Source organism: Mercenaria mercenaria, unplaced genomic scaffold (genome assembly GCF_021730395.1).
Source record: "Mercenaria mercenaria strain notata unplaced genomic scaffold, MADL_Memer_1 contig_131, whole genome shotgun sequence".
Lineage (NCBI taxonomy): Eukaryota > Metazoa > Mollusca > Bivalvia > Venerida > Veneridae > Mercenaria > Mercenaria mercenaria.
This window is the reverse complement of record NW_026459292.1, coordinates 14,137-27,260: the sequence shown is the minus strand read 5'-3', so window position 1 is coordinate 27,260 and position 13,124 is coordinate 14,137. Positions and strand designations below refer to the sequence as shown.

Below are 13,124 nucleotides of genomic sequence, written 5' to 3'. Positions count from 1 at the left end.
GTGCCCGGCAGTACCTCGTACGGTGCTCGTGGGTTTGTACGGCGCTCACACGGACATCGCACGTTCTCCGCACGGTGTCCTTAATACCGTACGGACATCGTAGGTTGACCGTGTGAGTCTCCTGCGATAGTTGTGCGAGCATCAGCAAGACTCGCGGTTTTCCAAATCCTTCTGATGCCTGTACGAGCTCTTCCGGCGTCCATGCGGTTTCCGTAGGGGCTCTTGCAAGCTGCTCCCGGCTTAACTTGGGAGCTCGGTGAAACATATTAATCCGAGCCCTCTACGAGATCAAAAAATCCGTACGTCGCTCGTACGAGTCAACGATGTCCTTACGGACGTCGTACGAGTTTACCAAAATTCGACTGAAAACCTACTCATACGGAGCTCGTAGCGTTCGTGTGACCAGGGTATTACTGATATATTCTTTCATCTTCCAGGGACAAGACAGTGAACCTAAATGTAATTACAGTAAAAGAAACATGTCAACAATTAATGGATAAAGGCATTCAATAGATTCGGTCCATTCATTGACTTGTACTTCTTGCCCTCTGGTGACTTGCTTTGAGAAATGATCTTTCACGCAAATCTTTCCGTCATATTTTACTTTCCTCTCTTTGGGATCCCCTCGCACAAACGGCTTATTGCAAGCAATACCTATTCTCACATTCAGGAGACTCTCGTTTTGCCCAAATAATACAGCCCCACGCAAAACGGCCATGCTACAATGCAAAGGCCTCATTACTCGTACATCGTCAATATAGTTTTGTATTGCTTTGAAAATAAATTCGGATAAGGCAAATCCTCCAACAAGTATGACTGCATTGATTAATTGTCCGTCTCCTTTCTCACTTTCTATTACATTCTTGATATACTTCAGCACTTCTGCCACTGACTCTAACATAATTTTTCTGACGAAATCAACGTCGAAACATAAATTCCCATCCGCAAATTTAAGTCTTCCATTCACCAGACGTTTGCCTCTCTTTTCAATAGCTACAGCTAAATCCTCCTCTTCCATTTCCTTTGCCAACTCCCATAATACACCCTCAGGCATTGTCAGCATAACGTTGTCATCAAAAAAATCGAGAAATTTATCATACTCCAATTCTATTTTTGCATTTTCGACTGATTCTCTAAATTTAGCGTAATGTCGAGAACGCTCGTTCGCAAACTTCTTCCAGATTTTTTCTCCAAATAGATCTGCAACAATCTCGATTAGTCGTCTGTCCATAGTTTCTCCAACCGCCGGTCCGCCCACTGCCTCGTGAATTCGTTTCATTTTCCCGTTCTCTGTTATGCGGATTGTCGTGATGTCACTAGTTCCAGCTTAAAGAATAGATATTTTCCATAGCAGTTATTAGTTACGATATTTTTATGTTCATCTTCCATAGACTATGAAATATCGAGTAATTTGCTCAGATCAAACAAAAACTTTTTAAATTGTATTTTGTTCTGTAATGTCGGTTCAATTATGTTTCGGTATTACTATTAAAAGAATGTAAAAGACTATTAATGTATCAAATTATTTGGACATGGTTAATATTTTTAATTCATGGTATCTGGAAAGGAGATATTAATTTCACCACCTCATGTGCACCATATCTGCTTCATATAACTGGTCATAACAAATTTACTTCTTATATATTGTCTTAACATATTTCACGTAAGCTATATAAATGAAAGATTAAATTTATTGGAAATTATTGATATGAAAAGTCAATAAAACCTATTTTTTTAGAAAATGAAAACACATGAAAGCAAAGTATGTGTAACGATTTAGTGCTATGTACTGGCATCCACACGGACAGACACACACAAATCCCGTCGGTGAAAAGCTAGCTCATCACCAAAGGTGATTTATTGCGCCTATATACTGTCATTTTACTCCAATGATAATTGACAGGTTTACAAATTTGCATATTAATGGAATTACTTCCCTTACTGCATTCAGTAATCGTTACATATGTATTTTGTGTGTGTTCGGGTTTAACGTATTTTTCAACAATTTTTCAGTCATATAAACGAATATTGGCCTTCACGTCGTTTACCGTCAGATTTAGAAATGTATCATAGCTTTGAGCTCGGATGCGCAGAATTGAATTACAAATGCGTTATCCCGTGTGAATAGTAATGAAACGGACATTATGCGGCTATAAGACATCACAATTGACGCTATAATATTTTCTTACCTGTCAGCGCGTCAACATTTTAAACGTAGAATATACAATGCTTGACCTCCGTCTTTATGAAACTGACAAAGAATTGATCAATGCTAGAATAAGACTCCCATTGAAAATCAGCTTTTCAAAACACTAAACTGAAAGCAAAGACGGCCATATATTTACCTAGGCATTTGATTTATTGAGCTGTCAAGATTGAAATAGATTTTTGAATTAAACATGTATATTCTTTACTTTTTTTCCATTCTAATCCAAACAAAATATCCGCAATTTAGTTTAATCTAACATTAATTTGACAGCCAGGGACGGACCGATTTCTAATGTTGGTAAAACTTGTGGTCCAACCCTTTTGTATTTTCGCACCTTTGCTAAATTACCGAATGTATCTTAATGTACAGTAGTATTATATATGTCTTATCGTAATGATAGTTTGCTGTTGTATATATATCTTTACATATGTATCTGTATATTATTGTCTTGATGTACATTTACCACAATGTCTTGTGTGATAATTACAATAAAATATGATTAAACTATATTCTTTAAAGGGCACCTCTTTAAATGACCACTTAAGGATACTAATGCGTAAATTTCAACAACAATGTTAATTTTGGAACTTGTTTGCCTTATTTTTCTGATTATAACAAAACAAGCTATTTCAATAGAAATTTTATTATCAAAGATACAACACTTTCTTTACGCGTATGCGCTAGTGAATCTACTGCAACTGTGTAGTTAAAGGGGGGGGGGGGGGGGGGGCGGGAATAGAGACATGCAGATTTCATGACAGACAGAAACATTTTAAATTAAATCTGAACAGCATAGCTATGTTCCGTATAATATTGTTTAGGAAATGAAATAATTATATATGATATTTGTTTGTTTTGAGTGAATATGGAACACATCTCACTGAGAAGTGAGAATATTTAAATAGTTTAATGAGCGCCTAGCACGAGTGAAAATGTGAAGTTTTTCTTACATTTTCTTACAATTTATACAAATTTGATATGGCTATTGACTGACTATTGCCATATCAATTTTGTATAAAAATACTATAAATATAAATATTTGTTCATTGCTTAATTCGAGTAAAAGTAATTATAATATATTTACCTCCAATATCTGCGACCATATATGTAAAGCCTGGTCTTGCAAACATTTTCTGATCTACACTGCCCGAAGGCTCATTTGGTCTTTCGTCTGTCATTGCATAGTAAATTACAGCCGCTTCTGGTTCCAGCGCAATTGTAAGGTATCGTGATTTTATACCAGCCTATAGTGTATCAGATACATTTGATTTATTTTGGGTAATTCTTTCGTTTAAAATGTTTCGAAGAAGTTTCTCTATGAAAAGAAATCTAGCTGTATTTTATAGCAGATAATTAAATGAAACTTTGTATGCGAAAGATCAAGATCAGTGTAATGTTGTTAATATAGATAACATAATATATGTAATCATAGGACAAACGCAATAGGTTCTTTATTTTTTTCAATGTCAACGTTTCGCTTAAAATTAACAAATTTGAAAAAGTTCATAAACTTATTACCAGTGCTGCGGCATTTCGCATCACTGCCTTTGCTCCGTCATTCCAAATTGCTGGTACTGTTATGACCCATTTGGTGAAATGCTCCAATATATTTATGTTTGCTTTCTCTAACATTTCATAAACTTCTGCTATTAAGCACTTCAAACTTTCACCAAACACAGTCTCTGCTGGTAACAGGTTGCCATTTACATCTTTTAGTTTTGTTCCGCTACAGATATCCTTTAATATGAAATACAATATTTGTTATATAATATTTGCTGTATAACGATTGATACCAGCTATTTGATCTTGAATATATAACCGCTCTGTAATTTGTATCAAACAGCCCTGCCAACATCGTTACGAAAATGCACCACTAATACTCCCTTTTTCACATTAAATTTCATTATGCTAGACATCGGCACTGTTTACTCATCGAATAAAATTATACAAAATGCTTCGATAGACCCTCGCATTTGATCTTTTTGTTCTATTCGTGTAATAAAATTTATAACATATAATACCAATTTACATATACCTAAGTCAGCCGCTTTTGTCAGTTGATATGTATTACCTCTTCCACCGTTTCTGTTTTCACTCTGGGGACAGAATAAATAGAAATTGCATGCGACAAATAAAATGCCAGCCATTGCTGAAGTTCGTTAAATATGGAATTCTTGAACCGTTCTAAATTAACAAGATAATCATCATACCTGATGGTTTTTGTCTCTGTACATCTGCATTTTGAAATGTCGGAAGAAATACCATTTAGTAGGGTCCTTTGATCGTCTATATAAGTCTTCAGCTTGAACACCAAAGTATGAATTTGAAAAATCTTTACTTATCAAAACAGCTGTAGAGTTTTTACGATTGTTATTTCTGCTTAAGTAACTGTCATAGTACATTTTATGGTGATTTGCCTCGTAGTCATTTCTTAGCTGAAAAGCAAAGCCTGTTCCGGAAGTCCCAAAGTCAACGGCAACAACTAGTCGCGGCTGGAAAGAATAGTAGTATAAAGTTTGTGTTAACTATTCGATTACTTTGTTTCAAATATCTTAAGTTATATATAAGCATGTTTTCAAGTATCGTGTAAAAATACGAAAACAAAACAAACCAAAATAATTGCAATAAGATACACGTAAATGATTAATTGCAATGCAACATGTACCAATTTCACTATTGACTGCTTTGCAAGGCAGCTAAATGTACCATTGTTCTCGCTTCCGGTCAGCGATTAACAAAGAAAATTAAGGGACGTGACTCTGAATTAACGCCAACTTGTTATAAATTTCAACATAATTATTCAAACCGTCTTTGGAGTATTTAAAATCATATATAGATGAAAGTCTATATTTACAAGTATGGTACAAGATACAGCTACATGTCTGATATATAACATCAAACATATTATGCCTGGCACGAATTCTACATATGAAACGCCGAAGATGTCTTATGCCGGAACATTTCATGTTATCATTTCAGAGCGCGATGTTAACTTGTAAAAACAGTGTCTTACTATGTTTCAATCAAAGCGCTGACAGCACAGAAAGGTTGAAACCCGCATTTGATGTGCAATAAACCACTCCGCTGTAACAGTTCAGGTCACTTACATGGAACAGTATAACATTCAAACCATTTGCATCCATGGCACATTATATACTAGAAATGCTTTGATTAAAACCATCTAGTGTCTTGAAACACACTGACAAGCTGGCAAACCTATAACGGCTTAAAGGCCAGTCTGGTGTAGGCCCTACGCCCAAATTGTAAGAGGAGCTTCCTCAAAATGCATGAAAGTGAGTGAGGTCAAGAAATGGTCAGTTTGTTCCAGCCAGGTGAATCAGCTGACTGACCCTGATAAAAGATATTAGTAGACTATTTGATCCCTGTTGAATCTCAGCTACACATGTATATAAGGTTAGAGGAAGTATTCATAATTTACTGCTAGAATTTAGTTCATTGAAGAAAAATGGAAGATACATGTTACTTTAAAACTCATTGTGTAACAGTTGAATTCTAAACAGGCACTATTAAATCATCAACGCTTTTTAGTTTTAGTGTACAAAGAATCAATTTCAGGATTTTCTATAGTGAAATATATTATGGATTCAATTTGTATGTATTATTTGATTTAACTTGATCACATTTTGTGATTTGAAGAGTTAATGGTCTTTGATCTGGACTAGTGAAATGTGAAATAATACAACACGGTAAACATAAGTAGGAATTACAGTAACAGCTTTCAACTAATTTATTTATCAAAAAAAAAAAAAAAGAAAAAAAAAAAAAAAAAAAAAAGTAGCATACATATTTATATGAATTTGTTTTAATAGATCAGATTAATAGATATATGTCATTTGCCGTTTCTTTATTTAATTTATAATTACCATCGACTGTTTAGAACTGCAAGCATATCAGTAAAGTAGCTAGTGTGATAAATCACTATTGAGAACATTGTGAACAACTAGTGCCTGTTACCTGACATGACCTGTGTGTTTACATTTCCCTGTTGACTGCTCTGCTTTATCACATGACTAATGTTCAGATTTCAAATTTCTACTGTCAAATTTTCAAATTCTTGACTGTTATTTTGCAAGCAAAGCAAAATAACTCCTAAGAGATATTTTTGTATACCTTTGATTTAATATCATTAAAAATATTAAACTTTGAGAATTGATGAGGCAAATTATATTAAATAATTTTCATTCTTATTTGAGTTATTTAGAAAAAAATATAAAAAACTGAAGGATGTCTGAATGGTTCTTGAATTTGCAATGATTGACAATTTGTGGGTGGAGCCATTCCTTTTATACTGAGCCCTTGGGTTTAATTAAATTTTGCTATAATGATATCAATGAGAAATACAGTGTCTGTTTCATTAAAAATACAAACAGCCGCTAAACGTCTTTATTATCGCGACGGTTCGGGTTCGATTTCTGACACGGTCATCTTTTTTTCTTGATTTTCCATTTTAAGAATAATGAAGAAGCAAGAACTCATTCATAATATGACAAAAATACAATTTGAAAGAAATATATTTAAGCCAAAATCTGGAGGTCTGAAAGATACGAACGTTACTTTATACTAAAGTCAATAGATTTTGCTATTTTCAAACAGCAAGTGTGTCGTAGTTTCTTTTTCGATTTTATAAAATTATACACCATTAGAAAGCTTGCGATCAGGGCTTTTTAAAAATGTTTTAATGTATTTTCTTTTATCATGTGCATTGAAATGATTGTTAAACCTGACCAGGAACTTTTACATAGAAATTATATAGAGAGATAAGCGGTCGGTATACTCGTAAATAATAAAAGTAGTGCGGAAACAGAACGGCGGATTAATCTGCTTCAGTGAAAACTGTCATTATTGACTTTTTGCAGTATCCAGAATACGGTTATAATAGGTTTCAACCGCTTCGCGATTTCAACCTAAAAACGATTATGTCAAATGTGTGATCTTGTCTGCAGAATGTGTTATAATGATAAAAGTTTATTTTATATTGTTAAGGTACCGTGTGATATCTACATAGCGTGGTATTATGTTAATACCACAATTGTCTTGTGTACAGGTAGTTTTTAGAATATCAGGTACTACTTTTATTAAATACAGAATTCAATTTAGTCTAAAAGGCATTATCAATCCTCATGTATTTACAAAATATATTTACTGAAGCGATAAAGCTTTCAGTTTCTGTTTTAACAGTGTTTATTTACAATTTCATGTCTTTAAGGCAAAGGTTTTGCAGAAATATATTGAACAATAGGTAGACCACATGTGATAACAGGATTAGCGGATATATTGAGACAAATAAAGAAAAATTACGCACGCCTCAGGAACCACAAGTCTTAGAATATATATACGAATTTCGGCTTAATCAATTTTTAGCTCACATGTCACAAAGCGACAAGGTGAGCTTTTGTGATCGTGCAGCGTCGGTCGTCCGAGCGTCCGTCCGTGCGTAAATTTTTGCTTGTGACCACTCTAGAGGTCACATTTTTCATGGGATCTTTATGAAAGTTGGTCAGAATGTTCATCTTGATGATATCTAGATCAAGTTTGAAATTGGATCACATGCGGTCCAAAACTATGTCAATAAGTCTAAAAATAGGAAAACCTTGTGACCTCTCTAGAAGCCATACTTTTCAATGGATCTTCATGAAAGTTAGTCAGAATGTTCATCTTGATGATATCTAGATTAAGTTTGAAATTGGATCACATGCGGTCCAAAACTATGTCAGTAGGTCTAAAAATAGAAAAACCTTGTGACCTCTCTAGAAGCCATACTTTTCAATGGATCTTCATGAAAGTTAGTCAGAATGTTTACCTTGATGATATCTAAGTCAAGTTTGAAACTGGATCACATGTCGTCAAAAACTAGGTCAGTAGGTCAAATAATAAAAACATCCTTGTGACCTCTCTAGAGGCCATATTTTTCATGGGATCTGTATGAAAGTTGGTCTGAATGTTCATCTTAATGATATCTAGATAAGTTTAAAACTGGGTCAACTGTGGTCAAAAACTAGGTCAGTAGGTCTAAAAATAGAAAAACCTTGTGACCTCTCTAGAGGCCATACTTTTGAATGGATCTTCATGAAAATTGGTCAGAATGTTTACCTTAATGATATCTAGGTCAAGTTTGAAACTAGGTCACGTGCCATTAATAACTAGGTCAGTAGGTCAAATGATATAAAAAGCGTTGTGACCTCTCTAGAGGCCATAGTTTTCATGGGATCTGTGTGAAAATTGGTTTGAATGTAGGTCAAGTTCAAAACTGGGTCACTTGTGGTCAAAAACTAGGTCAGTAGGTCTAAAAATATAAAAACCTTTCGACCTCTCTAGAGGCCATATTGTTCAATGGATCTTCATGAAAATTTGTCTGAATTTTCACATTGATGATATCTAGATATAGTCCGAAACTGGGTCATGTGCGGTCAAAAACTAGGTCAGTAGGTCAAATAATAGAAAAACCTTGTGACATCTCTAGAGGCCATATTTTTCAATGGATCTTCATGAAAATTGGTCAGAATTTTTATCTTGATGATATCTAGGTCATGTTCAAAATTAGTTCACATGAGCTCAAAAACTAGGTCATTATGTCAAATAAGAGAAAGAACAATTTCATACTCAGTTCAAAACTGGGTCATGTGGGAACAGGTGAGCGATTCAGGACCATCATGGTCCTCTTGTTTGATAACCACCATAGACTTCACACTCCGCCAAAAGAAAATAGTTCTCAGATGGCAGCACAAAGAACAACTGAAATCACCAGGCTTTACTGCGCGCTTAAATGAAATGCCGAGGACCAGTGTAGAATTAACTCGAGCAGATGATGTGCCCGCTGACCAATAAACCAAACACGCTTTATATACGAGACAGTGTTCTTATCGCTGGATGACGGATTTTTCATTGAAGATTTTACATCAATGGAATTCACAAATAAATTAGCTGTACTAAAATTCAGAATTTAGGGGAAATAAAAGCTCGGATATTTGTTATTTTTAATAACCACAAAGAAGTGAAATAGAACAACAAAACTTTGATAGATGCTTTCGATAATCAAACGAAGTAAAAGATTTTCAAATGATTTATGATACTTGGAAATTTATTGAGAAAGGAATCTATTATATTGCCGAATACAATATTACTTAGCTTTCGGTAAATCTGTAAAAGTAATTACTAATCTAGAGCAAAATCAAAATATTTCATGCTCAAATGATTTGGCTATTTCAGCCTATTTAAATTTGCAGCACGGTAATCAGTTATATGTGTATTCCTTAAAAGTTTGATCGTCCCTGCTATAATTAATAACCTTAAAAAATGTGTTTCAGTTCTGTTCCCTACGTTATTATAGTTTGATGTATATTTGCCCAATAGTTATTACAAAATGATTATTTTGTAATTGTGTGTATGTGTCTACATGCACATCTGTGCAGTCTGGTAATGACTGCATTGTTCATATTTATTCATTAAATTAGCAATGGACATAGAAATTTGGCAAGAAAATGGTTGCACTGTTGTAAAAAAACAACCGAAATAGACAGTTACTAGTTAAACACTCCCAATAGAAAAGGGACATTGCTGATCTCGGACCTGACAGAATCAATACATTTCAAGGCAATCCGTCCTCCAGTATTTACTATGCTTTGATCTCAAATTGTGGTGTTATCTTGTTGATATAGAGTCTTATTATGTTAAAATACTGTGTTATCATGTCAAGGTGTGGTGTTAATTTGTCCAAATAGCGTCTTATCATGTTAACTAGGTAGTTTTTATGTCAAAGGGTGGTATTAATTTGTCAAAACAGATATACTATTATGTCAAAGTATCGTTTGATCTTGTCTACCGAGGGTGATTTTATGTTAAAAGGCTTCGTTTTCATTTTCATTTTCAAAGTGTGGTTTTATTTCCCACTTCTTAAAACAGTGTTTTATTATTTTAATATGCTATGTTATCGTGTTAAAGCGTGATGCTAACTTGTCCAGATAGTATCTTATTATGTTCATAAGCCGTGTTATTATGTCAAAGCGTGGTGTTAACTTGTCAAAACAGTGTCTTATTATAGGTATAGTAGACGCAACTTGACCCCGATGGTTGACCTTTGTATTATAATACATAATGAGGCACAACCTATTATTGAAAATGCGTGTACGTAAAACGCTGTATACAAACTAATTCCATATAAATATACAGGGCTACCCTAAGCACCCCTTATTTCTACAATGAAATAATCGATATGAATAAACGGCCTATTGTCAACCATTGCGGTCAAGTTGCGACTACTATATATATACTGTATATCGCACAGTAATAAGGCGCTTTGAAATGTAAACAAACAAAACAATAGCATAACTTTAAGTCATTACACAACGTTTACGCTGACAATAGTAATGCCTCGTTGGCCGAGCGGTAATGGTACCCGTCTTATACTATTTCGTCGGGAGTCCGATTCCCGGACCCGTAAAATAGTATTTTGAATAGTATTTTTAATTTATTTTTTTTCAAATGCGATTCAACGAAAACAACGCAAGTTTGTTAATCTAGTACTAACTTGCTCACTAATTTATATATGTCGCTGTTAACACGTAATCATCATGATCATATTTAAATACTCTTCATCTTTAATATGATCTAATGTTTTTGAGGCTTTCTTGAATAAATTAGAAACCAGACAAAAACACAAACTTACACAAACTGCATAAATTAAATGCAAAAAGAAAAAGAAAAGAAAAACTGACGGATGCAAGGTTCGCAATCTAACTAAAGTACATCTCCTATTACGCTACGCTTAGGATCTGACAACGAGCTATTGATAGCCTCGTTCTGACGACCCTTCCGCTAGCCAATCAAAAGCTAACTTACAACATTCTGCAAGCTTAAAAAAGCCTTGGTTTTTGATATCTACAATTTTTATGTCGAAAGATGTCAGATAGCCGGTTAGCTCAGTCGGTAGGGCACTTGCTCTGTAAGCGAGATGTCCCGGGTTCGAGCCCTGGATTGACTTCAAAGTTTTCTTACTCTTTGACATTCGAACAAGTTGTCGGGGATTTGCGAAAATAAAAATAGCAATACTGGAAATCCAAAATATACAGAAGACGACTGTGAATGGGTCGTTCTCAGATCTTCGTTTAGAAGATCAAGTACTTTAGTCAGATTGCAAGGTTCGAACCACCAAAACTGTCACTACAAAATGATAACATTTCTATCCACTCAACCTACTGCGTCATCAAGCCAACTGTTGATCTTTCTTCCAACATCTTCTATTTTAAAAGATATTGCTACGTACTGATTGTTTATCTACATGTTGCTAAAAATAAAAACGCCATAATACTGTGCGGTACTTATACGTTAAAAAGCTATCATAATAATGTTATCATGTGAAAGTACCATGTGATCTTCTCTCATAAGTGTGACATTATGTTCAAGAGCTATATCATCTTGCCAAAGTGTGGTGTTAACTTGTCAAAATAGTGTCTTTATTGTGTTAATAAGCTATGTTATCATATCAAAGTTTGATGTTAACTTGTCAAAATAATATCTTATTATGTTTACTAGGCATTTAATAATGTCAAAATTTGATGATAACTTGTCAAAACAGTTCCTAATCTTGTCCAAAAGCTTTGTTACCTTGTTAAGGTATCATTAATTTTGATCTTGTCAAGTTTTTTAACTTAATAGCACGCTCTGTAGACAAGATCTCACTGCACTTTAGCTTGACAAGAGTGTTTGGACAAGTTAACAGCACTCTTTGACAGGATAACCTGACTTGTTGAAATAATAAGACACAGTTTGACAAGTTAACACAACACATTGAGAAGATGACGTTAATGTTAAAATAATGATACACTGTCTTGACACCACACTAACATGATTATATAATATTTCCCGATATAAGCCAGCGGTGGCGTTCCGCATCTAAATACTTTATATATAAAATGTGTTTCTATAGATATACAGACTGTCTATACTTTCCTTAATCAGATTTGCATTTTCCTTTTATTTACAAAATATAACAAACGAAATTCAATGTTCTTTTTAAAAAGTCAGTCTTGAAGCGTGTCCCTAAGTACTCTGACATTTTCGAAGAATTAAGGAAGAATCCTTATTCGACGTATTTGCAGATATGGTTGTGTAATATTAGCTTTGCCTAAGAACGAGTTACACATATCAAAATTCAATTTAAAAAGGAGTCTGTGTGTGTGTAATTAATAGATAGTTAAGAATCATATTGTTCATGTTAACTAAACATATTATAACAAATGTACACTTATCCATTGACTAATTTTGCTAGTGATTTTACAAATGATATTTTGCAGTCAATAAATATTATTAACATGACAAATATTGAGCAAAGCAATTAAAGAAACAGCCTGTTTATTTCTGCTAGTTTTATCGTTATTAGACATTTAACAGCTACGGTTATTTACTTATTAGTGCTTTATTAGTAATTCAATACTGCCTCCAAATAATCAACACGATATAAAATTGAAATGCTGCAACATATATGCACTAACCTCCCAGTTATATTTATCTTCCTTGAAACTTTTTTCCATTTCTTCCTTTGCGTCCATCATGATCTACAAAATCACACTAAACTGTTTAACTTTATATTCTGATGACCCTAACATTATTCAGATTAACACGACTAACTGAACTGTGATAAATAAAACATTTATAGATAAACTACACCATGACAGGCCCGACAGTTTGACATTAGAATGCTTTAACTACTTTTTGTTATATTTCGTATCATTGCTATTTGTAAGGATTTATAAAAGTTCGTTTCGTTTAGCATTTAATGTTAAAGCTACTCGCCCACAGTTTGTGTAGAAACCGTCAACATGATCATTTCCACCAAGTTTGGCATACAATGTTTATATATGACACTGAAAAATCAAAAAATAAAGTGGGTGAACCTAAA

General features: G+C 33.9%; 1 protein-coding gene across 1 annotated transcript; it reads right to left on the bottom strand.

The window, feature by feature from the left end:
* Positions 1-463: 463 nt before the first annotated feature.
* On the bottom strand, positions 464-12,780 carry LOC128551612 (heat shock 70 kDa protein 12B-like; the record flags this gene model as incomplete). Its single annotated transcript, XM_053532507.1, has 5 exons — positions 464-1,326; positions 3,294-3,453; positions 3,728-3,946; positions 4,420-4,701; positions 12,718-12,780. Coding segments are annotated over 5 exons (1,587 nt in total), but the record flags the coding sequence as incomplete, so codon positions are not given.
* Positions 12,781-13,124: the final 344 nt, after the last annotated feature.